The 25,735-nt window shown below is 46.9% G+C and overlaps 6 protein-coding genes and 1 pseudogene across 18 annotated transcripts in view; 3 read left to right on the top strand and 4 right to left on the bottom strand.

Moving 5' to 3' along the window:
• LOC119453871 (zinc finger protein 675-like) overlaps positions 1–25,735 on the bottom strand; it is a 2,199,134-nt gene that overhangs the window by 887,045 nt on the left and 1,286,354 nt on the right. The gene's annotated exons all lie outside the window — the stretch shown is intronic.
• The window catches only part of LOC119454549 (gastrula zinc finger protein XlCGF57.1-like), a 1,708,166-nt gene that overhangs the window by 759,958 nt on the left and 922,473 nt on the right, over positions 1–25,735 (bottom strand). The gene's annotated exons all lie outside the window — the stretch shown is intronic.
• LOC119453877 (gastrula zinc finger protein XlCGF8.2DB) overlaps positions 1–25,735 on the top strand; it is a 439,553-nt gene that overhangs the window by 52,480 nt on the left and 361,338 nt on the right. Inside the window, exon 3 of one of the 8 annotated variants that reach the window (XM_037715929.2) lies at positions 2,493–5,207. The exons of the other annotated variants lie outside the window; for them this stretch is intronic. Within the exon in view, the coding sequence (XP_037571857.2) occupies positions 2,493–3,148 (656 nt within the window). The 3' untranslated portion in view covers positions 3,149–5,207. Of the gene's footprint in view, positions 1–2,492; positions 5,208–25,735 lie in introns of those variants that run through there. 8 annotated transcript variants of the gene reach the window in all.
• Positions 1–25,735, bottom strand: part of LOC125945267 (uncharacterized) — a 329,028-nt gene that overhangs the window by 107,145 nt on the left and 196,148 nt on the right. The gene's annotated exons all lie outside the window — the stretch shown is intronic.
• LOC125945268 (uncharacterized) lies at positions 7,331–14,875 on the top strand (annotated as a pseudogene).
• Positions 17,578–19,920, top strand: LOC119454548 (uncharacterized). Of its 2 annotated transcripts, none has more exons than XM_037716452.2 (5): positions 17,578–17,686; positions 18,102–18,263; positions 18,321–18,374; positions 18,450–18,497; positions 18,562–19,920. In XM_037716452.2, exons 2-5 carry the CDS (start codon positions 18,103–18,105, stop codon positions 18,803–18,805), a joined length of 507 nt encoding a protein of 168 aa, XP_037572380.2. In that variant the 5' UTR covers positions 17,578–17,686; position 18,102; the 3' UTR covers positions 18,806–19,920. The 2 variants fall into 2 exon arrangements, with proteins under 2 accessions (XP_037572380.2, XP_049522999.1); XM_049667042.1 differs by having other exon boundaries at positions 17,581–17,682.
• Positions 18,126–24,899, bottom strand: LOC119454547 (uncharacterized). The gene is made up of 8 exons (XM_049666981.1): positions 24,483–24,899; positions 24,293–24,418; positions 23,981–24,140; positions 21,831–21,994; positions 21,112–21,320; positions 20,620–21,001; positions 19,922–20,021; positions 18,126–18,241 (listed from the first exon to the last, which is right to left on the bottom strand). The coding sequence occupies exons 1-7, from the start codon at positions 24,677–24,679 to the stop codon at positions 19,925–19,927; spliced, it is 1,335 nt and encodes a 444-aa protein (XP_049522938.1). The 5' UTR covers positions 24,680–24,899; the 3' UTR covers positions 18,126–18,241; positions 19,922–19,924.

The following is a 25,735-nucleotide window of genomic DNA, read 5'->3' as shown; positions in this document are numbered from 1 at the left end:
ACGCGCACTTTTAACACGACCCTACATCTGCGTTACCATATAGCTGTCGGCATTTCAATATGGCCGCCTCGCACGCCCGTCGAGCCTAACTACCATAGCTTCCTCTGTGTGCTGCAGTACACGTGCTTAGGCAATAGTCTACCGTCTCTCTTCACGTTCTCTGCGTCTGCTCTATCAGCATGAAGTACCGAGTTCATCATGATGCCGCATTTTAAAGGAAAGTGATCATGTGTGCGGAGACAGATGGAAATCGGGCTGCATCACGGGCGTTCGGAGAATCCGAAACTTGTGTGCGAGACGGCGCAAACAGAAGGAGAGGATTTTCGCCAGCAAAGCAATGCAGAACGGTTTCAGTGGACCGAAGATCTGCGACGATCCACTTCGGCGATACGATCACCTTGGCTCTATCTTGAAAGCAATCTGTGATGGGTAAAGCCCATGGCGCGCCATGTTTTCGTTGTCGCGTTGAAGCGAGAGGCATGCTAGCACGAAGGTCAATTGACTCGCTGCGCTTCGTCACTTAAGCGTTTTGACAGTTCGTTTCTGCGGTCAATGAGCGAAATGTGTTCATGTTTGCTTGTGCGTGCGTGACACCATTCTTGTTAAATTATCTAGTAAGTGAATGTTTGCAAGTTTATACGGCTGATAAAACTGCTATCCGTACTTTGTATAGTGGTCTACCAATGTGCTAGTCCATTCAATGAAACGGGGACTTTCTTTATTCAATGCAACTTCAGTACATTGGGAGGAAATCTGTTTTTCTAAATGACAGAAAGTTGTATTTCTGTTTGAAAGCATGAGGTGCACGGTACTGTAAAGGACTTTTTTGTTGTCATGGAAAACGGGTGTGCGTGGAAATCGAGGGCGCGTCAAACGTTCAGGCATTGTCAAACGTTCAAGCCGGGTGGGACTTTGGCATCGATAAGAAAGACGTCCGTCATTGGAGGGGGCCGCAGGAGATGCTTTTTGCGTGCGCCGCAACGAGGATGGCAAACATGGATCGTGCACTCCTTCAAAAAGTGCAGCATCTCTAATGCGCTTGATGGTAATGAATAAAGTGCACGGTTTGAAGATGGAAGATAGTGACGAGGCTAGCAGTGATGATGACGTAGAATGAGCTCGGCATGTTCATATTTAATAAATGCTGTTTTCTTTTGCGAAAGATGTCATCGCTTTTTTGTTTGGCCTATATTCGAGGTAAGTTTTTTTTTTTTTCTGGCTTTGAGCTTTTGGGGGGTCGGCTTAGAATTGGAGTCGGGCTAGATTCGTGTAAATATGGTAAGTAATTTTTAATGCGAAAGCATTATATGTCCCTTTACGTGCAAATCCGGTGGCGGTGGCATCGCCACCAAGCGATCGTACCAAAAATGGCCGACGGCACAGAGTAAAAACGCGTTAAAAATCAAGGGCTTTGAAAAGAACATTTAGTAAAATTTGGTCTGGGTGGGAATTGAACCCAGGCCTCTGGGTTGTGACATGAGCACACTTCCTCAACTTCACGACAGCTCCATGGTTCTGGTTGACTGAAGGTGTGCCTAGTGCATGCATCATTGCACACGTCACGTCATACTAAAGGTGTGGCCTAGTGCATGTGTCATTGGGCACGTGACGGTGCAGTCAATGGGGAGGAGGTGGCGTCATGTCATGAGTGTATAAAATGAGTATAAAATTCAAGTGTTATTGTCCAATTGAATGCAGATGCGTGCTCCTTTTAGTTACGAACTCCTGGCGAGCAAGAGAATGCGTTGAGGTGCTTATCGCATTTTGGTGTGGCCTTACCGAGGTGCAGTTAGAACGCAGGCAGGAGCTTGCGTGGGAAATAACATTTCACCAAAGGGACTATCATGCTTTCACATTCACACACGTAACAAGTCCTAAGCGTCATTGGCGAATTTTTTTAATCTCACAGAATATTGCATAATTTATTTGTGGGCTATTCTGAAAGGCAGTGTGGGTTTTAAGAGGTGCCAGGCTATACGCTGCGTGGAAAAATAGGGCATGTTCTAGCCGGCTCTTTACAATCTCAACTTGCGAAAAGTTCGGCATGTGATCAAAAATAAACCCACTAATGAAGTCTCATATGGGAAATTTGTCATGCTAGCGAATATAAGTTTTGCAAATGCCAAATATGGCCTTCAAATCCCGAGTGCTCGTTGAGGATCACAGAGCAAGCACGGCAGGGTCGAAGGTATTTGGCACTTTTTTAAGGGTCGTAGAAATCCGTGAAAGTTTTGAAACACTCCATATTCTGTCACTTTGCAATTTTTTGCGTTTCTGAAAAATAATTTGTACAGGACACAATTAGGGTCATTAAGCATTCAGATGCAGGAATATTGAGTAACTCAAAAAGGACCACTATGCGTCCTATGTACCGTCATGCCTGTAATCACCCTGAAAACCCCCCTAATAAAAAAACGAAAGCTTATCATTAATTTTAGTATCTGTGTTCTTTTCTTGCATTTCATAGTACTACTTTTGTTTCATTTGTGCAGCATCGAGGCCTTCTATTTCTCCGTCAAGAGCCAACGGTGACAATTCACAGCAGGGATGCCTCCAACAAGATCACCCCCGTGGCTATGAGGCTGATAAACTGTATCGTTTGGAAGCACATGTCAGGGTCCATACTGGCGAGCGTCTGTTTAAGTGCCATTTGTGCCCTCAGACCTTCTCAAGAAAAGACACCCTGAACAGGCACTTGTGCATTCACACGGGTGACCGGCCATTTCAGTGCCCTTCATGCCCTCTGAGCTTCTCGCGCAAGTCCCACATGAAGCAACATCTGTGCACCCACACAGGCGAGAAGCCATTTCAGTGCCCTTCATGCCTTCAGAGATTGTCACGAAAGTACAAGCTTCAGGAACACCTGCGCACCCACACAGGCGTGAAGCCATTTCAATGCCCTTTATGCACTAAAAGCTTCTCGCGCAAGTCCTGCATGAAGAAACACCTGCACATTCATACAGGAGAGAAGCCATTTCAGTGCCCTTTATGCACTCGGAAATTCTCGCAGAACACTGCCATGAAGCAACATATGCTCATTCATACAGATGACCGACCACACAGTTGCACTGTCTGCTCCAAGTCCTTTGCGCGGGCTGGTCACTTAAGCAGACATAAAAAAACACATCACCATGAAACTGTAGAGTAGTTCAAGTTTCTCGCATAAATATATCACGAGGAAACGCCTGTGCATTCACACTGGTGGCTGACCAAACCATTGCACCATCTGCTGCAAGGCCTTCGCGCAGGCTGCTTACTTGAGCAGACATAAGAAAACACATCACCATGATACTGTAGAGTAACTTAATTTTCTCATATAAATATAGCAGGAAAAAATGTCACAGTTTCGCCCTAAGGGCGAAGCAATGACTGCGATAGCAACACAGCGATGTCATACGAAGTAAGTTGAGCGGCTTTGGTAGCAATATGAATTTTAGTAAACATGAGCTGATTAAGTAAGCAGGTGTGCTGCGGCGTAAGTAGACCGACATGAAGAGAGACTCGATGACCACGAGAAGGCGCGTGTGAAACGGTGGTGTTGATGAGAAGCGCTTCCCGTGGGCAGCGTGTGCGAAGGGACACACCTGTAGTACTGCACTGCCGATCCGGGCAGCATTGCATGTGTAGCGTGCATTGGAAAATGTGGCCCGACTATTACTAACTGAATGAACAAGCGTGGTAAGAGCGCGCACAAACACACCTGAATAGATCACACTGAATGACTGGAGAGAATGACTGTCAAAACGCTGGCAGCGAGCGCATACGCCGCCGCGGGCGAAGGTACGTGCGAGCGCACGTACCTTCGCCCGTATCGCTTCAATGCACGCACGCACGTATCGCTTCGCACGTATCGCTTCAACGGAAACTGAGCGGCGAATGCACGGCGCATAAAGGTCAGAGCCGTGTGGAGATAAAGAGACGGTGCGGGCGAGCGAGCGACGAGCGCGGTTGTTGGCACAGTAGAAGTGCGCCCCCCCCCCCCGCGCTCCCTCCGGCGCTGGCTTCCCGCTTCCTTGCTTGCGCGTGGGTGATTGAGTGCGTTCGCTCTCCTTGATAGCGCGCGTCCCCGCACGCTTCCGCTCGGGCATACGGCGCGCGGCGAAGATTTTATCTATAGGGAACCTCACGGCGACGACGACAACGGCGACGGCAGAAATCCGGTTGAAGTGTCCATATAATTGCTATCGCAATAAAAGCACCTGTGCAGAAACACCTGTTCTCGGCCGCTGTTTCCATCTAGCTCCTTTTTAAGCGCCGACGTGGCATTCCGGAGATTATGCCGAAGGGGGAGTCTCTCTGGAGTGCCCGGCCCCACCATGTGATGCTGAAACTGGTCCAAGGAGCCTTGCCCGAACGTCTCCGAGGTCGACGGCCACACCCTGGACTGCCCACGTCACGGACTTAGCCGAACCTCCAAGTCTCCTGTCGCCAGAGCATAGCTGACGATGTGACCTTCTCGGCCCAGAGCCACGTCGATAATGCCCGAACAGTTCTGTTTCTCCCTCAATTATGGTTCGGTTCACGTGCCTCGAAGTCTCGTGCCATTTGGAACGCTCGGTTCACATTGTTCTCCTCTTCTTTTCTCTCGCCGCAGGCCTCTTACTCATGACAAGCGTGCTGTAGGGTGTTCTGCTGCATCAGATAGCAGAAGTGCTATGCTCCTAAAGGAGCCCTCGAACGCTCTTTCTGGGTCACCACATTTACTCTAGATCTATTCTTAGCGTGTCATAAAACAAAGAGCAAGAGAAATTATGAAAATCGACCCACACAAACCCATGTTATCGCTCAGAAAAAATTCAAAAAACAAATAAAGTGAGAGTTAAGCTCAACCTCCGCTAGAATTTTAGCTGCTATAAGCGCCACATTTCACTGTGCCATGAAGTCATGTGGTGACACCAATAGCAGCTGGGCATTAGCAGAAGTCGGTGCGCCATGGTTGCCAAGCCTGCTCTGCCTGTTCATGGCGTATGTATGGCCTCCGTGATCTGGCCACGCACTATGTAATCTGTGAGACCATGGTGTCACGTTTATAGTCGCAACAGCTTCCACAAGGCGACCATTGGCGTGCCGAAGTGCACACCTTGCCAATGGCTGTGCGATACTTAAGATGGTTGGAAAATGTAATGACATAGCTTTTATCACAGTACAGTAGAACCTTCTTCACATCTTTAAAAAACACGATAGAAAAAGCATTCGCAGTTTGGCAAGGTACTGAACACTAGTGGCAAAAGATCTTAATTTCCGGGAACGTATGAAAGGAACCCTGGAACGATTTTGACAATTTTTTAGAAACGTATTGAGTTGTTAGGGCAGATCCTTCTGATCATTGAGTGAGACTTTCAAGCGCTCCACATATAGCACATATTTTATTATAAGTAGGGGTGTGCAAATAGCAATTTCTGAGACCGCATCGAATATTGTCACATTGTGGTGATGATGAAGAACACAGTAGCAAAACGGTCAATCATGAAACTAACTCTTTGTTGGGCAAACCTGTGCCCAGAAAGACAGGCTACACTAAAAGCACAGGGTGGGCTCCTGCGCGAATTGTGTATTTTTGATACAGACGCAAATGCCTGCACCAAACTGCGCCAAACACAGTAAATTGATCGAAATTGCGCCACGCTGCGCCAGAACGGCTTCGGTATTGGCCGCTAACAGCGAGCGGATTCATTCCCCGAGAAAGGGTACAGCCATTTGCATAATGCACAGCGCTTGACGGCACCTCTCGCAGAGTTTCTCGTAATTTTCGCGCGTATGAAACTGGACAACTGAACTATTCAATAGCGCTTCTGACAAGAGGCAGGCGCCTGTGCGCGCACGGCCACTGCCAACTGTTGTTGCTGCTGTCGGAATCGCTAGGGCGGCTGTGTTTAGAGTACTAGAATACGGTTTAGTGGGCCGAGCGGCGCAGCGCTCCCTAGCTGAGGTGCAAAACAACAAAAATTAGGCTGAGAGCGCTGTGAGCGAACTAGATATTTCGAAGGCACGCGCTGTAGCGGGTTAAGCGTGCGGGCATTTGTGTCCCCAAGGCCGGTATAACATAAAACTATTCCAATCAGTTTTTATGCCCATATGGGCGAGGCGTGAGCCATTTTGACCTATCACGAAGGTCTAATGGCGGATTTGAAATAAAACGTTGCAGTAACGCCCGAAACGCGAAGCATCGATTGCGATCGCAAATTAGTAGACAGCTATAGGCAGCAAGAATAGTAGTTACATCGGCCGTATAAACTTGTAAACATGTGTTCACTCACTAAATTAACAAGCATGGTGTCACACGCGCACAAGCAAACATGACTCGATTACCGCAGAAACTCGCTGTGAAAACGTTGGGGTGGGCAAGCGTGGCAGCGAGCGAATTCTCCTTTGTGCTGCCTCGCTTCAACGCGAAGTAAGCGGCAAAAAACAGCGCACACGAAGTTATCGGCACTTGCACTATGTCCCTATTGCACATCGCTTTCAAGATAGGGCCCGCGCGGCTGCGCCATATGCAGCAGACACCGTAGCAGAACGACCCTTCCCCCAGTGTCTTGCGCGCGGTGGAAGACGGTACGCTTTGTCCCCGCTTTCCTCCCTCGCGCACGCGAAATTGAGTCGCCATCGTCGGCTCACCCTCGTCGGCTCACCCTCGTCGGCTCACCCTCGTCGGCTCACCCTCTTCGACTCATCCTCGCACTTTCATTCGCCAATACATTGTGCAGCGATGACGTTATGGCTCCTGGACTTTGTATGGAACATCACGGTGACGCCAGAAATATGCCTGGAGTGTACATATTATTGCTATTGCAACAAAGACAGATTTGAATAGTTTTACATAATACCAGCCCAGGGCTGATAGCGGCTCTCTTCGTTTTTCGGTGACATATGGTGACACAGAAATTATGTTAGTGTCGATTGAACCGCATAATTTGAGAATATTTTCCGCTATCGTTATAAGCGTAGGTGCGGAAATATATAGTTTGATTGTAGTGAAACCGATGTTTCCGGCGTGACAGGAAAGCATGCGCCGAGCCCCCGCTCGACCCATTCTTCCCTGTTTCTATAGCTATGAAGTGCGCTTCCACTAAGAGCTTCCTGTTGGTTTATTCTGTGTTTCGTTGTGGTTTCGAAGTGCGTTGCTGTATTCCATTATTCCACCGAAATTCAGATTGCTCTGCTCCAAACTGCTTCGAATTAAAATTTTATCTGCTCCAAATTGCTCCTAAATGAACTTTAGTCAGCTCTAAACTGCTCCAAAATGCTATTTTGTCTGCTCCAAAACACATTTTGACCTGATCCAGAAATTGTGCCAAAATGACTTTGGACAGTCCCACCCCTGAAAGCACAACGGTTGCAGTGAGCGCAGTCAGCGAATGTCAGGAATCTGATCAGTGGGTCAAGCTCATCGGCTTTTAGGCATCACTTGTGGAACGTCCCATTGTCATCGTTGGTGCCCGCACGGTTTCCAGAAACTACTACAGAATTCATGTCCTGCATGCAATCTGATTATACAAAGTTTGGCTTGGACATACATGACAGATGGTATCAACGAGAACATTTGTGTAAGTTCTACATCACGCAGGCACGTTTTGTCCTGAGCGACAACTTTAAGTTGTTAGCTGGGGAAATGCAATCCCCAAGAAGAGGATAAAGACGTATGCATGTCAGTACGAAACGAATAATGCCAGAAGTGAATCGAATCGCTCCAGAAACGGACAGAGACAAAAAGCAAATATGTCGAAGAACATTTATCTCCAACAGAAAAATTGTAATAATGAAAAAGAAACAGCAAACTATTCTAACCCACTATAAGCACTACAGCGAACCCTACTATATAGAACCCCTTTACATCGAATTACCCCATATATCGAACATTTTTGAACACCGTAATGGTACAATGGGAATATATAGCAAAAATTTCAGTTACATCAAAGAAAAATAGCAGCTGCTATCGATATATCGAACTTCAAGCAGCGCAAAACTACCCCAGAAGTTGGCTTTCCCGCATGGCGAGCGTCGTACACGCGACCGGCGAGCCACCATAACCCCTCCTCACCCCCCCAGACAAAGTGGTTTAGCCCAACTGCGTGCGTGCAGCCCTGCTTTCACTCTCTCGAGTGAAGCCGAACAGGACGGTCGTGGCCGAGTGGAGCTCAGTTCAGCAGGAGCAGCATACCAATGAATAAGTTCAATTTTTGTTTATTTTTATTTGGTTGATAGAAGTGTTAGGGTACCCGAGCTATCTATATATATTGTTTTTCATGCTTTTTTAGTTTCTTGGTTAGTTTGGTAGGACGTTAGTAGGTAGCGAATAGTTATATTTTTTTTTTGGAAGCGGGTTGTGGCCCACGTGTTGCATGGTGAAAACAGTGTAAAGCGGCAGTTTTAAACCGCGTTAGGGAAGCTAGCGGAGGTAGCCGGATAGCGAGTTTGCCGTACGGCTTACCGTGGGGCTTTGTTCAGGTATTTTGGTGGGCTTTCTCATTAGGTGGTCGGGTGGACAATGGTGCGGCAGGCTAGGAAGGACAGGGGTGATGACGAGCTGGTGCAGTGCGAGGAGTGCAAACGTTGGTGTTATTTGGACGAGACGCACTTCGCCAGTTTAGCCAACGCTGAGGAGGCTAGCTTCGCGTGCAGGTCGTGTGAAGGATTTAAGGGGGCTGTGCGGCGGATGGAAGGCGAATGGGCAGCCAGTGTGGAAGAGCTCAAAGGGGAGCTGAAGGTGGAGCGAGAGTGGCGAATTGAGCTCGAAACTCGGATCGGCAAGTTGCTTCACAGGGAGGGGGCCGAAGCCGTCCTGGTAAAGCGAATAGCTGGCGAGCTACAAGAAGAACGGGAAAAGCGGGTCGTGCTGGAAGAGCGGGTGGAGGCGCTAATGGCACAGGCGGCGCGTAATCCCGGGTCAGCTCAAGCGGGCGGCGGGGACAGCGCGGAGACTCGGGCAGAGGCATGCCATGAGAGCAGGGAGGGACGCCTAGGGGCCGTTGAACAGCAGGCGAGAGCCGGCGGCAACACGGCGGTTCCACAACTCTACAGTGAGGTAGTGCGGCAGGCTTCGGGTGGGAAGGGACGAACGGCAGGGAGCACATCGTCACGCGTCAGTGGCGCACGGCGGGTGGAGAACCAGCCCGCACGAACTGGAGGACGACAATCGCAAGCGGGAGGCAAACGTGTAGAGCGAAGGGTCCTAGTGGTAGGGGACTCCAACGTAGCTAGGGTTGAGGAGGGCGTCCTTACAACAGTGAAGGCAGACGGGCGGGTGAGGGTGGAGGCCCAGTCAGGGAAGTGCATGGTTGACGCAATGGCAAAAGCTCAGAAGGTGGTATCGGACAACCTGGAGCATGAACAGCTGGTCGTTATCCATGCTGGTCTCAACGATGTGCTGAAGGGAAGGAGCCAGAACCTAAACAGACAGTTAGAGGTTGGGTTGCGTAAACTCAGAGAAACCTCTGTGAATGTGCACGTGACCATATGCACAATCCCACAGGTCCGGGGCCAGGCTAGCGGGATGGAACGGAGTGTGCTTGAGGCTAACCGGGTCATTATGGGTCTGAGCCGACCACTTGGGTACGGCATAATGGAGGTAAACGGGGAAGTGTACGAGTCTGGCTCCCACCCTTTTGCACAGGATGGCATTCACTACAGTGGTGCCACGGGCTGGAGAGTAGGTAGTACGATAGGGCGCCAAGCTCAGCTTTTTTTGGGGGACCCAGAGCCTTAAGACCACCAGTGTAGACGAAGACGGACCCAGAGAGGCCCCAAGATTCAAGAAACGTAGAATCGGTAGGAGAAGAAATAGACGTAAGCACCAGGGGCAAGGTCATTCTGACATAGGGTACATTAACATGCAAGGTGGCAGGAATAGGCTGAAGTGGGAGGAGATAGATGAGCAACTAAGGCTGGAAAAGCTGATGGTATACGGGTTTGTGGAGACACATCTTAGGAACATGGAGCAACTTCCCTGTAATCCTCACTATGCATGGGAATATTGCAATAGAACAGAGGGCAGCAGAAAAGGGGGTGATGACAGAACATTGATGACAGAATTAGTGCATTCATTCATAAAAGTATGAATTAGCAAAGGGTCAAACAGGAATGCAAGGAGCATTTATGGCTAAAAGGGAAAGTTGCAGGAGAGCAGACACTCCTTGGCTTTGTATACCTGTGGACAGGAGCAAATGCCAAAGACGAAAACAAAAAAATGCTGGAATGCATATGAAGTGACATTAACGAGCTAGGAGAAGGGTGCGAGATTATTATACTAGGAGATATGAACGCACACATAGAAGACATGGACGGGTACACAGACTCAACAGGCAACATGATGCTGGATATGTGTGAAATGCATGACTTAGTTGTATGCAACAGTACTGAGAAGTGTGAAGGGCACATAACATGGGAGGTAGGGAGCCTGCAGTCGATGATAGATTATGCACTAATGTCACATAGGATGCACGATAGGCTAAATGTAATGAGCATAAATGAATATGGCTCCAGAAGTCTAGGTAGTGATCACAAACGTATTAAGGTGAGTTTTAGAAGGGAAATGAAAGTAGGTAGGAGGCAAGATGAACAACCAGGTGGGATATTTTACTTGGAAAAGCAGAAATAGCAACCCAGCAAATTGAGGAAGTAATTTCAGAGGATACAAAAACAGAATGGACATATGCAAATTTAACAGGGCTATTTGAGCTAGAGCTTACTAAGGTACGAGTCAGGACAAAAGGGAACAGAAGACGTAAACCCAAGAGCTGGTGGGATGAGGAGGTTAAGAAGGCCATAGAGAAACGTCAGGAAGCATCCAGGGAACACAGATATTCAAAGCAGAGGGGTGAACCAGAAGCTGATGTGGGCAGAAAATGGAATAACTTTTTAAATTGTAAAGGATAGAAAAGCAGCGAAGAAATTTTGGAAACATCTCAACTCCTTGAGTAATAAGACTAGCCTAGAGCAGAGGTTTATAGTTACAGCTCAAGGTGTTCGACTAGAGGGAGATGAGGCAATGGAACATATAAGAACATTGATGACAGAAAATTTTAAAGAACGAAACATAGCATGTGCTCAATCAGGTGAGGATGGACTAGTCAGTGCAGTGGCTCCACTGACACAAAGCTAGTGGGAAAGGGCAGAAAAGAGGGTTCCTAGTAGCACGTCGACAGGTCCTGATGGCATCCCAATTATGTTGATAAAGACATTGGGCCCAAAATCTAGGAAAGCATTAAGAGAGGCAGTGAGCAAAATGATAATGCACGGTAAAGCCCCGACGGGTGGAGACTGAGCAGGATGAGCATGATATATAAGGGAAAGGGGGACGAAGCCGACATAAACAACTACCGTCCCATAACAGTGACGTCAGTGGTTTACAGGGTGGTGATGCAGATTATAAAGGACAGACTGCAGGCATGGGTGGAGAGCGAGGAGGTGCTGGGGGAACTACAAAATGGGTTACGGAAACAGAGAAGGTTAGAAGATAATCTGTTCTCATTGACACAGTGTATTGAAATAGCAGAAAAGGAACACAGGCCCCTATGGCTTGCATTTCTGGATATCAAGGGAGCCTATGACAGTGTAATTCAAAAGGATTTGTGGGACATACTGGGCACTCTAGATGTGGAAGATGGAGTAAGAAATCTTTTAAAAGATATCTATAAAAAAAACAAGGTGCTTATAAAATGGGAAAACAAGGTATTTGGGCCTATGGAGATACAGCAGGGGCTTAGGCAGGGGTGCCCTCTGTCACCTCTGTTGTTCATGCTGTATTTACAAGGATTAGAGGAGCGGACTTGGCTTCAACCTTTCCTATTTCAAGCATGGAGAATGGATTAAACAGTCATTACCAGGACTGATGTATGCGGATGACATTGTACTTATGGCTGACAGCAAGGAAGACTTGCAGAGATTAATGGACATCTGTGGTAAAGAGTGAGATAGCTTAGGTTTGAAGTTTAGTAAAGAAAAATCGGCAGTCATGACTTTTAATGATAATCAGGGCAGGGAGCATAGGATACAGGAGGTTATGCTGGAGGTGGTGGATAAGTACTAATATCTTGGAGTGTTGATAAACAATGGGGCTGAGTACCTAACGGAACATGAAAAATGTGTGACGGCTAAAGGTAGCAGAAATGCAGCTGTGATGAAAAATAGGGCACTGTGGAATGACAGTAGGTACGAAGTGGTGAGAGGGATTTGGAAAGGGGTGATGGTCCCTATAGTTTGACTTTCGGCAACGCGGTCCTGTGCATGAGATCAGAGGTTCGAGCAAGGTTGGATGTTAAGCAGTGAGGGGTAGGTAGACTGGCTCTGGGAGCACACGGAAATACACCAAATCAGGGGGTACAGGGTGACATGGGATGGACGTCATTCGAGGGCAGGGAAGCCAGCAGCAAGATAGAATTTGAGGAGCGATTGAGAGAAATGGCAGAAAAGCGGTGGGCGAGGAGAGTTTTCAGTTATTTGTACATGAGGAATGTTGATACAAAATGGAGGAAGCTTACCAGAAAACTGTCAATCAAATATTTGGACTGCAGGAGGGGTGCAAACCAGGAAACAGCGGTTAAGAAAAAGGTTAAGGAAACAGAGAGGGGTCTGTGGAAAACAGTGATGCAGACGAAATCAGCACTGGGAACATACCGAACTTTCAAGCAAGAAATTGCCAAAGAAAATATCTACGATAATTCTAGGGGAAGCTCTTTGTTGTTTGAAGCCAGGACGGGAGTATTGCAGACTAAGATGTACCGAATCAAGTACCAAGGTATAGACACGTTGTGCTGTGCGTGTGGAGAAGAATAGGAAACGGCTGAACACCTCATACTTTTCTGTAAAGGGCTTAACCCTACAGTGCAAAGCAACGGGGCTGATTTTTTCAAAGCATTGGGGTTTAGGGACAGTGAAGGCAAAATAGACTTTAAGCGGGTAGAAATAACCAAACAGAGGTTATCTGATTGGTGGATAAAATCAAGGCAGGCGTGAAATTTCACCCACCACGAAGTACAAAATATGTTAATTGTCATGGCTAGGTGGCGTATGCCACCGCCCGGTTTAAAGGGTTCAGCCTCATCCATCCATCCATCCATCCATCCAGGACTACTAAGTGGTGCATTTGGAAAGGGAAGGGGGTTGGCGCTATCTTCTGCAGCCCTTGAGGGCCATCCAGGACAGCCACCCCCTATAAAAAGTGATTTGACTACTCTCTCTTACACTCACGGCCACGTGCGCTTGCCTGTTCGATTGCTCAGTGCTCGGTCGTTCGTGAAGTTGCAAGATTGTGTGCGTAGTTGCGTCCTCGGAACACAGCGCTCGTCTGCTCCGTAAGAGATGGCTGCCGTGAAACGGCAGAACCTGCCAATATCCGCAAAGCAGGAAATCATCAGAAGAGGTGAACGTGGAGAAAAGAAGTCGGATGTCGCCGCAGCATAGAGCATCCCAAGAAGTACACCGAGTACGATACTGAAAAATAAGGCCGACGTAAGGCGGACAAGAGACCAGCTGCTACCGGCGCCCACCGAGTACGGACGATGACCTGGTAAGCGAAAGCAGAAAATTCTGCTTACTCGTTGATAAATACTCTGCGCATCATTGTAAGGTAAGCGCCAGCTTTGTTTCCTGCCGCCGAACACAATCTCAGTGCTGCAGACCTTAGACCAAGGCGTCATTCGTGCACTGAAGGCAGGCTATAGAAAGCGCCTTGTGCAACGGCTGTTGCTAAACCTTCTGTCACGTGCAAGTGCCGCGAGGTGCCGCTAGAAGATCGGAGTGGCTAGAGTTACTGTATATGCTACCAAAGCTCCCGTAGGGAGCATATACAGTAACTCTAGGAGTGGCCACCCAAGCTCCGGGAAGAAGTGAACAGGTGCACGAGCACGGGGCACGAGGCGCGTCCTCGCAGTGTTCAAATCAGGCGGGCAGCAGTTCCGAGCTCCTGGGGTGAACGAGGCGAGAGGTCCTGCCAGGCGAGATGTTCGTGGCAAGGTGCGGAGCATCGCGGAGCCGAGCGTGGACGAGGGCTTCCGAGGAACCAGGGCTCCTGCTGCCAGTGTTCGAGACGCTGGCTGGCCCGAGGGCCGCCGGTCCCTGAGCTGCCGCACCTGAGCTGTGCCGAGCAGCGTTCGTCTGGCACAGATGTTGCTGTGCTAGACGCCGTCCTCACGTGTGATCGCCGCACGTGGGTTGCGAGCGGCGTACGAGCTGGGCACCGAGGCCGTGCTGGACGTGCGACTGTAGCACGTCGGTCGCGAGCGGCGCGTACGAGTCAGACACCAAGGCCGTGCTGCTGGACAAAGTGTTCTCTGGCTGCTGCCGCTGATGCTCCTGAGCGTGCCGAGCCCGAGAACCGTGCTGGACGGGCCCTGAACGCGTCGTCGTCGCAACCGGCTCGAGCACGAGTGCTGTAACGACAGAACCGTGAGCCTCGCAACACGGGACTGTCCCAGCCCGTTTATCCTCGTGTGCTGTGTGTGGACGTACTGACTGCCGTTACGCAGCTTACTAACTCTCTGTATATATAGTATTAAGGTTCTTTTTGATTTTGATAAATTCCCACAAACGACTCTGTCTTTCTTCCACATCAATGCGCACAAGCAAAAGTGGCGAACAGTCCTAAACGCTACAATTTCTGGCGTCCGCGACAAGGACTAAGCTCGATTTCCATCCTTATGAGCCGCACTTCGCTTGTGTGCAGTGGTCGGAAATGGACTGGGAGAAGTTTATTCCGATAGGCAAGGAGCTTGGCTTGTCAGGTAAAGAACTGAAAGAATGTATTGAGGAGCAGCATAACAGAGAGCCCGATAAACGAGCTGAGGACACGGAAGCAGCGCAAGTAGCCCATGAACAGGAGATCGCTCGACTGACGGCAGAACGAATTTTGCTGGAGACTAGAAGTCCCCACAAGCTTATTCCTCCCCAGGGGCGTAGCCAGGGGGGGGGGGGGTTCAAACCCCCCCCCCTCGAAATTTCTTCCGCAACCCCCCCGCCCCACTTACCCAACCTTTGTTCACGTCGCTTCGCGCTGACATAATTCAAGGAACCGGTGCTACTATCTCACAATTTCATTCCTGGGCGCTTCCGTTTGGGTTGGTAATTTACAGCGAATCATTTCTGCATATGGCAAAAAACTGTCACGGTGTTTGTCAAGGCTTTGACGCTCTCTGAGGTTTTGGGCGAGAATGTGGCGGGCCGCATTCTGAAGCAACAAATGCGGCAGCCGCATTTTAGATGAAGGCGAAAATGCTCGAGGCCCGTTTACTTAAATTTAGGTGCACGTTAAAGACCCCAAGTGGTCGAAATTTCCGTATACATTTCCGCCGCTTCCCTTCAGGTGCCGGTTAGGCCGCGCTCGCGCAGGATCTTAGGCTACGTTCACACTTGGTCTCGGAGCTGTCGGAAGCGGCAAAATCTTGCAAAAATCCACCCGCCTAGGCGGCAAAACAGGCATAAAAACAAGCGGCGAGCCAAATCGGTCTCGGACCGATTTTTTCGCTATGGCAAAGCGGAAACGCGGCGGAAAATCGTTCTGCTCGACCGGAAGCTACACTAGCATGTAAACAACCGGTCGTAAATTTGAACTTGGCACCAAAAGTGTAGGCTGCAATGCTAATCGACGCGATCAAGAACCAGCCCTTGCTCTACGACAGGAGTGGCACTAAAACGTACTGTCAGCAATACTCGCGATAGTATTCAATGTCGCGCGACCGGAGGTGCGGCAACGAAGCCTTGGCGTGACCCAACTTCCCACGCTTTTGCAAAGCCAGGCGAAACCACCACCACCACCGTTTCCAAGGTGTCCTCGTCTTCCGTTTATTCATTGTCCATTTCTAGAAAACAAGTAGGTAGAAGTATAAAAGCCATTTCTTCTTCCACTTCCATGGCAGACAATAGTTGGGCCGATTCCTCGTTGGCGCTCCATAATTCTCCTCGCACGTGTACGGTATGTTGCAGAAGTCGCGGGGTGCTTTTCTCGCGCGACGATAGATTGGGAGCGTAAGGCTACGTTCACACTTGGCCTCGAAGCAGGCGGAAGCGGCAAAAACTTTCAAAATCCGCCCGCCTAGGCGGCGAAGCGGGCGGAAAACCAGGCGGAAAGCAAAATCGGTCTCGGACCGATTTTTTCGCCATGGCGAAGCGGAAAAACGTTCCGCTTCACCGGAAGCAGCACTCGCATGTAAACATCCGGTCGAGCATCCGGTCGTGAGCATCCGGCCGTAAACTTGATCATGGCACCGAAAGTGTCGGCTGCTATGCTGATCGACGCGATCAAGAATTACCCGGTGCTCTACGACAAAACTCACCGCCTATACAAGGACACATCTCACAAGAACGAGATTTGGGCGAAGATAGCCGAGGACCTGGGAGTAAGCAGTAAGTACGCATACATTTTCTCTGGCTGCTGTTGATGCTTTGTCTATATAATTTCGGAAGCAGCATGAACTGAGAATGTTTGGTCAGCACCGTTATTACGAGCAAGTAACCACCGTGCTTTCGTCTCTTTTCATTTACTTGCTATTGTAATGCATATCGGTCCCTTCCGCGTTAAAAAATTAAAGCGAAGCATGCAGAAACCGTGTTTACAGAACCTAGCACCGTGTGGCTGGGCTACAATGTATAGCATCGACGAGGATATATCATTGTTTCTGCTGCCGCGTCACAAGTTAAGAGCCCTGAAACCTTCTTAGCATGCAAATCTAAAGCAGCTGATTTTGCAAAACCTCAAATAAATGAGGTGCGTGTTGTCAGTCTGTGCCGCGAGTAAGCCGAACAAAGGTGACACTATACAGATTTTTTTTTAAACAAATCTCGCTTCAGCCAATTAAACTGTATATCTGCAAATTCAGCCACCATAGCCAATAATGAATTCAGTCACTGTGTTTAATGACAGCTGCTCAGATGACAGAATGTGGTGCTAAAGAATTCAGCATATGCACTCATGCTAACAGCCGTCTGTTTCAGAGACACTACTCTTTGGACAGCAGAAATGTCTTGCTTTTATCACAACGTGTGTAGCCAGTCCACATTACTGCTGGCCTGTCATCTAAAATTGCAATGGTTGCGCAGGTGCAACATGCCAAAAGAAGTTCAAAAATCTGAAGGATACGTTCACGAAAATAAAAAATCAGATAAAGGACTCGATGAAAAGTGGTGCTGGTGCCCATGATGTTCCCCTTGTGAAGTGGAAACACTTTGAAGCGATGACCAGCATAATGGAAGCTGTGTATCAGGAGCCAATGTAAGTTCTGTCTATGTATTCACAAACCTGCCTTGAAATTTGTTTGCACAGTCAGTGGGGTTGCTGAGACTAAGATACCTTACTGGGCAGCATCCTTTAATTTTGTTTGTTTGAAAAGCTGTTAATGGCTTGCTGTGGCCTTTCTGGTCTGCTTGGCAAACATAATGTCGTTCAAAGTATGTACCTCTGCTGCATGTTTTTTACTGCTTCCCCGAGCAGAAAATTTGAGAGTACCCGGTTTTTCTGCGCTTCAGCATCTTATTGCATACTTTACTTTTCTAGCTTGTGCAGCAACCTTGAATTTGGCTCCTTTGATGGGTGAGTGCATAACTGCCAAGCGTATTTGTAACATCTCTACCGCATGCTAATTCACATATTCTTCAAACTGCATGACAACGCTCACCGCGAGGCTGGATTGCCCGTAATTGGAGACTACTGCAACGTCAACCAGAAGGACGCATGATATAATGTCGGAATATTTTGTAGGTATGATTTTTTGTCATCCTAAATTCTGATCATTAGTGGGCTTGCTTGGCATAAGGGCAACTGAGGCCCAAGAGCTAGAGTCCATATGTCTATTGGAAAGTAATATGTTAAGCTACCCATTTGAAATGGTGGAAACTTCACGTATGCATAACTTATAGTTACGTCTGTTGTGAACATTAAAATGCTTCATATCCTCACGATACTGTGCCTATGTGAACAATTCAGTGACTTTTGCATGCATTGCCATCTCAGATTATTCAAGTGTCCATAATAATCTGGTGGTAGAGATGGTAATGAGCAAGTTCTGAAAAATTTTCTCAGTGTTAAAATGCCACACAAGATAATTGACATCGTTAAATTGCATGCAGATATCAGTGAGCAACAGCTGTAATTGATTTATTTGTGATTTATGCAGAATGAACATTGCTGAAGCCACAGGAGCAGAAAGTCGAGACACCGAGGATGCTGCAGCAACAGGTGCCGCCGATGAAGTGGAAGAAATGCTGGTGCCAGAAACTTTAGAGAGTGCACCAGATGCAGAGCTTGAAACACAACCTGCAAGAATGACACCAGAATGGTAACAGTAATTATGTTGTAATGTACCCTAAAAAACAGCAAGTTTTTTTTTTTTCAGGCAACCTGACGATGATGATTTCGAGCCAGAGGGGGTGGCTGACATAAGTGAAATGTATGTGTGATGAAGTTCCTCTACCCATTGACATATATATTGCGAAAACTAGCTCGCCAACCTTTTCCCTTATAGGGCCCCAAGACCAAGAAAGGTGGCAAAGACTGCGAGAAATGCACAGCGGTAATGTAGAAATTGGTGCACTGATGGTCAACAGTAGTGAAGACATCCTTTCCTTTCTTTACAGCCCTAATGCCAGTGGTCCCTCCAGTGCAACAGTTGCTGCCGCATGCCTTGATCATATCAAGGCAGTAGGAACGGAGCGGCGCCAAAACGAAGACACTCGAGACACTCCATACCATTTTTGCATGGCAGCTGCCGGATTTTTGCGGTCAATGCCTGCTGATGACCAGTTTGACACTATGTGTGCCATCCAAGCTGTCATTCAGCAAAAAATGCTGGAAGTGAGGGCTCGGAGGACTGAACAATAGTCCTTCCGTATGTACAGACAGCTGCATGGTGAATAGTAAAAATCAATCAAAGGGCGAAGTACAGAGAAGAGACGTGGCACATGCAACGACAGTCATTGTGTGTGCCACGTCTCTTCTCTTTATTTCGTCCTTTGACTGGTTTTTATTATTCAGTATGTACCAACTGACCCAGATCGCAACTCTACAAGCCCATGGTACAATGTGCTATTGACCAAAAAAGGTTATGGACCACGGGATCTCAGAAAATGCTAAATACCAAAGCAGCCTTTAAAAGTAGCCAGTAAAACCGTACATCACAATGTTGTTTGCATATACCAGTAGAGGCTGGAAATTGAAATACCAGGCTGCAATTTGAGGCTGCGGACATATTCATCTTTTTGCCAGATCCCTTGGTCCGTAAACTTTTTTGGCTGATAGTACATACCACAGTTGTTTTATCTGTTATATTTAATCTCATTGTTTGTATTTAAGTTCTATTGTTTTTACTCTTATTCAATTTTTCCTTATAACATATGTCATATCCCATATCCTAAAGTGCCTCGAACTAGTCCTGTATGGTAGAAAGTTACCTGTCTTTTTGTGTGATACTATGTGTGATGCTTAAGCTCTTGTCCAAATTACGATAAGGGTTTGGCGTGTTCAACTCATTCTGCATTGCACAGAGCTATACAGTACAAAGTTTGTGCCTGTGATATGTATTTATTGAAATTACGAGTGATATTTAATGCCTTGTCAAAGACAGTAAAACTAAGGGTTTGCTGTTCTCTGAACTAGGCACGTTGTGCATGGAACTGCACTGTACAATCTGCCAATTTTAATATTTTATTGTACTGCAAAAAGTACTAAGTCTGTATATGTGATAGTTAAGCTCGGGGAGCTCAGAACTGCGCAGTAGATTTTGTAACCAATTTTTATCCTTTTATACTGTTATACACCCAGGATCGTGGAAATGAGGGCTAGTCATGCTGTGCACAGAGCTGCACAGCATAGCGTTTATATCCAGATTTTATATTTCTTGAAAGCGCGTTTTTGAAGTGCAATATTTTTTGAATCGCAGTACTGTTTGCAATGCGGTCATGTGTAGGCCTGAAATGCTTATTGCAAATAAAGACCTACTTTCTATGCGGTGGTGTTGATGATGCTGTCTTGCCAGGGGACCCTGCCATCATCAGAGATGCAATATTGGCAGAGCTTGTCTCTCACAGCATAGGCTTGCCTAAACAGAAAATAAATATGCAAGTAGCATGGTTAGACAACCAAATTGTGTGCAGAAAACCTACTGTGTTATAAATTCATCGGTTTTGGTAAAGCATTGCAATCACAGGTGATATTTGGGCTTATTTTGATCTGCCATTAAAATACTTGGAGGATATCACTATGTTTTAAAATGCTAGGCTAAAAAAAAACCTAATATGGCTTCTGTACTATATAAGCGATGCATATTTTGAGGATTACTTTGTGCAAGACGCTGTGATGTAAAACCCAAATTTCTTAAATTAATTTTTATTATGAGTTCTCTTTTGTAATGTGTAGCACTAGGAATGTCTTACAGAACATAATACTTTTGGCTAAAAGATAGTCTTCCAGCAAAGTGGGTTCGAACTGGAAGTAGATAACAGATAAGAAGAGCTGTCACTAGAAAATAATTGCACCTGCATCCAGAAATGCTTTTTAAGCTAATGGGCCTTTCAGCTATTACTAGGTCACATATTCTTTTTCACCATGAGGTGTGCTTCTGCACAAATCTCTAAAATATACAATGCTCTGCAATGCACGAGAATGATGCATGAGAATGTTTGTTAAATTAAAAATACCTGGTTGAGTTGAAGCCTGTTGCACGCAATGTAGACAAAGCATCCCTGCTGCCTTCTTCGGCTCTCCAGCTGCCTTCTGTAACTTGCCCTTGCCAATCCTCGCAGTCGGCGGTGCCAGGTGGACAGTAGGCAGCCCGAGATGCAGGCGACTCGTGAAGCAAAAAATTGTGCAGCGTAACACAAGCACAGACAATTCTGTTGACATTGTCATCTTTTGCTTTAAATGGCCGTCGCAGGATCCGCCACCTCTGTGCCATAATGCCAAAGGCATTTTCGACTACCCTTCGAGCTCGGCTCAGGCGATAATTAAATATTCTCCTCTGGTGCTTTTCTTCAAAGGACTGATTTGAATCAGCTGTGGTGACAAGCAGTGGTTGAAGGGCTGTAACAATGTACAAGATAAACTTGGCATAAATAAAAATTACAGGAAAGCAAAGCGCCGTTACAACAACGTACAGCATAAATGGCATCAAAAAGAGTGCTTTAGCTTACTTTTGCGAGAATAAGGCCGCATCATGAAGGTCTTTAGAGGGAAAGCCTCATCTCCAACAAAAAAATAGGGCATCATTCCAATGCTGCCCATCTCAGAGTCTTCGGGTATTCCAAGTTGGTTTGCTACAATGAGCTCTTGGAACTTGCTGCGTGCAAACACGCCTCCATCAGACTCGCTGCCGAAGTGTCCTATTTCAACATATAGGAACCTAAGGAAGCACATATAACATTTCATATTAGAAGCAAACGCATGCAGAAGTGTTGTTAGCAGGTACGTTTAAATATGTTCAAATATATATATATTGGTCAAACCTCCTGGGAATCGGTTATATCTTGTAGCATTCATCTCTGCCAAAGACCGCATTTTTTTTCAAGGAATAACTAAGGATGACGACATTACCATATTGAAATCTCACCTTCGTTCTATAATGAACTGATGCATGAAATAATTAATGGATATAAGTATTAAAAAGTCCACAGTCATGTGTATATCCACAACCACTAATAGCCCACTTCCTCATTATCTTGCCATTCCCTCGGACTCTGTTAACTCTTATTACAAGTCTCTAGGAGACCACATCATGGCTAATCTAACTTAGTTGCTACATACCAAATGCAATATTAACAATTTTAGCCGCATGCTTGGCTATTTACGCTCCAACTTTGCTACTGCCCTTCCTTTCTTAAATTGATAGCTCAACAGTGCAAATCATCCCTACCTGTAACTTGCATCACTTATCGCAAGCAATGATTTACTGAAACTACTCTTGTAGTTTCTGTTTAGTGTTCCTGACTTGGCGGGGCACTCAATGACGACGTGTTTGCCATCAATGGCACCAATGCAATGAGGCAGGTTCCACTTTTCCTCAAATTCCTGTGCAACCTAATGAAAAAGCAGAATGAAACGCTGCTGATTGAAAGCCACATCATAACGTAGTAAAATCTGCCATTTGTGCAAAGCTGCCAGCAACCCAATCTGAGGTAAATGTCGCTTCGTAGTGCAAAGTTGACAGTGCGGAACACACACACAATATTGAGTGTTGCAATTCACGGTCTGTGATTGAACTATTGCACATTCAAGAACCGCAGGTTGTCCAGGATAACCTGGAGTCCTTCATTACAGTGTGCCTCATGAGAAAATGGTTTTGGCACATCAAACCCTAGCATATAATATATAATGCTACAACTGTCGCTTCTCAGATTTCGACTACACATACAGAATCGAAAATCTGTACTGAGTAACAATATATGAATCTCTTCAACCTTACATTACACATGCAACAACTTTACAGTTTCCATGCAATAGTACTCGCTATCTGTGTCTCTACAGGAAATATTGTGTTCATCTAGTTTTGCTTACTGCAAAGACAGAAGCTTTCAACGCTGTTCCTAATTGCCTAGTTATGCAACTGCAGTAGTCTAATCTGCTTTTATCAAGTTCGAATTTATGATTAAATAAGAAGGAAAGTTATGAAACTACATATGTGTTCTACTTGGCCTAACATAATTTGGAAGTTATGGAGTGAAACTGCTGCTTACTTATTCTGTGGAAGAGTGAGATCCAAATTTGTTCCAGTAGAACTTGTTAAATAAATGTCAAACGTATAAAAAGGTTCATCATTAGCAAGGCATGGTTCACCTGCGTCTATGCATGCAAGAAGCTAAGAAAAAGAACGCAAGATTAAAAAAATGCACAAATACAAAAATGGAGACTTGAAATGACTAGAGGAAGTGTAAAGACAAGACAGTACAGTGCTTTTAATCTGGTTAGACTTCTCGGCTACAAATAATAGGCGTCTCGGTGTTTGTATTGTGATCGTTGACGGCACATGCCTTACACGTAAACAAACACATACTGGGTTCCGTAACGATACTCCTTCGCATTCTTAACCCTTTCAGGGTCAATGCCGTACATGTAAGTACGTCCTCGGCGAACACCTTCAAAATGGCTAATGACATGTACATACATGTACGTTATCGCTTGTACATTTTAAAAGCGCGCCTCTTTCGATCATTTCTTTCGCTTGGCATGAGCTGCAATTCGACGGAATCGCGTGGAATATTTTACTTGCGCTATTGCCTCTCCGTTTTTTTTTTTTTTTTTTTTTTTTTTTTCCCGGCGCGTCAGCTATCGCTTGCGCATCCGGGCGCGCGCGCGGCAGGTAGCGGTTTTCTCCTGCGGCGGATCCCGCTTGTTGCACGCGCTAAACTGATGGCTATCTGGTTCCAAATCTCTCAAAGGGTGACCGCTTTTTCCTCGATCGTTTATCGCCCACCGCGGCGCGATTACACCTTTTCCAAGGCAGGCGCGTATATACACAAACGATGCTGCCGTTCTTGCGTTTCCTTTTTTGGAGACCACAAAAGCTGTATCGCACCTTGTCGGCGACAAGACGAGGGCTTTTCACTTGTTTCGGTTTCCGAACGTGCACACAGCCATTTTTCAGTGCACTTATCTTGCGTATTTTACAACACAAACGATTTTTTCCTCTGTCATCCCCCCCCCCCCAAAAAAAAAAATTACGGCCATATATATATATATATATATATATATATATATATATATATATATATATATATATATTTTCTTTTTTGAAATAGGTTCTTTCAAAGAATTTAAATCAGCAATAAAAAAATGGACCCTGGGGGGTCGCATTTGGTAAAACAATTCGGCCCTCAAAGGGTTAATGTGCTTCACTGCACGGCATTATGCTTCGCTGCATGACAAAACTGTACTGCGGCAAAGGTTAATGAAAGGCGCCAATCATGATAGTGAAAAACCAAATACAAATTTTTGTTTAGAAGCGAACATCGAATAGCACAATATTTGAATATTCGCACAGTCCAACTGTTTGGAGATGTTACTTACCTTGAGCCACTGAACTGCGGATGACGGACATTTAACATAAAGTGGACCAAGGATATCCCAAATTGCTTGGCAGACCTCGGCGATGATCATGCACGCTGTCGAACGTCCAGCCAAGAAATTAAACGACGACGACCTGAGTGTTTCGCCAGCTGCCAAAAATCTAACGGAAGAACAATAAAACACGCCAACCTTATAGTGATCGAATTAACCTATAACTCTTCCTTCGTATGCATGAAAGTACATCACAAGTGCTTAAATCCGAAACCATTATGCAATCAAAACACGGACATGACAGTGTGACAGTGTGCTTACCTCACAGCCAGAGCTAGGCGGTGGTCTGGCGGAATGGCCTTGCGCAACCTCGTGTTCGCCTTCGTTATTCTAGGCGCCACGAGTTCCAAAAGTGTATCGAAACTTCGCGGCGGCATCCTCAAATAGCTAGCAAAAAAGAAAGCATAGCGTGAGCACTTAGCAAGACGCAAAAACTGTCACCAATACTTACTCGCGGTAGTACTCAACGTCGCGGGACCTGAGGTGCGGCAACAAAGCGTTGGCGTGACCCAACTTCTCGCGCTCTTGCAAAGCCGGGCGAACCCACCATCGCCGCTTCCGAGGTGGCCGCTCCTTCCGTTGTTCCTCTTCCATTGCCAGAAAGCAACTGGCTAAAAGTATCCACGTTATTTCCTCTTCCTCGTCCATGGCAGCGATGGCAGACCACTAAAGTTGCAGCGATGGCAGACCACTAAAGTTGCAGCGATGGCAGACTACTAAAGTTGCAGACGACACGCGCAGTTGCGCGAAACGATCGCTTATTCATTGACATGGGTCAATGAATGAACACACCGCTTGAAATGGTGCGATGTAGAGCGCCACCACGCGGACAAACGTACGCAGACTAGATGGATGTGGGCGAAAGCGGAAGCGGATGCCTCGGTGGTGGCGAAACAAGTCTGAACATCTAGGGATGCGCGGAAAAGATTTTCCGGCCGCTTTGGCCTTTCCGCCCGCTTGCCGCTTCCCGAGTGTGAACGTAGCCTTAGTCTCACGTAGGACGCGCAGGCTTTGGCGAGCCCCAACACAAGGGCCAGCCCGGGTTTTCGCTTTGGTGTTCCCGTTGCCGCTTTGGTGTCCTGGAGGCGCCGACAATAATACGAAATGATGAAATGTTATTACAACTTGTAAATAAAATCTATTAAAGAAATATAATCACGCCTAGGCACCAACCTGTGACTCAGCGCTACCGCGCCCGTGAGGAGAATCACGGAACGCCAGCGAGGAATTTACTGAAGGTCGCACATGACACGTGAAGTTGCACAAAATGATCACTTTTTATGACGGGTGGGTCAATGAATGAACATACCGCTCGAAATAATGCGATAATGAGCGCCACCACGCCGACAAACGTACGCAGACTAGATGGATGTGGACGAAAGCGGCAGCGGCGGTAGCAAAACAAATGTGAACAACTTGGACATGCGCGGAAAAGATTTTCCGGCCGCTTTGGCCTTTCCGCCCGCTTGCCGCTTCCCAAGTGTCAACGTAGCCAGTCTGCGCGCGAAACGTCTCTTGTTTGCGATTGCGCCCCTACGGAAGGCTGGTTGTTACTGTTGTGTTGTTGAATCCCAAACCACCAATTACGCAAGGCTGGTAGTTGCGGTTGTGTTGTGGAATCCCAAACCAGCAATGTACACACGAAGGGGTTGATGCCAGCAGTGAAATTCCACCGACTCGCAACAGAATGCACGAAACAGACAG

Source organism: Dermacentor silvarum, chromosome 5, assembly GCF_013339745.2.
Source record: "Dermacentor silvarum isolate Dsil-2018 chromosome 5, BIME_Dsil_1.4, whole genome shotgun sequence".
Lineage (NCBI taxonomy): Eukaryota > Metazoa > Arthropoda > Arachnida > Ixodida > Ixodidae > Dermacentor > Dermacentor silvarum.
This window is presented reverse-complemented; position numbering and strand designations above follow the sequence as displayed.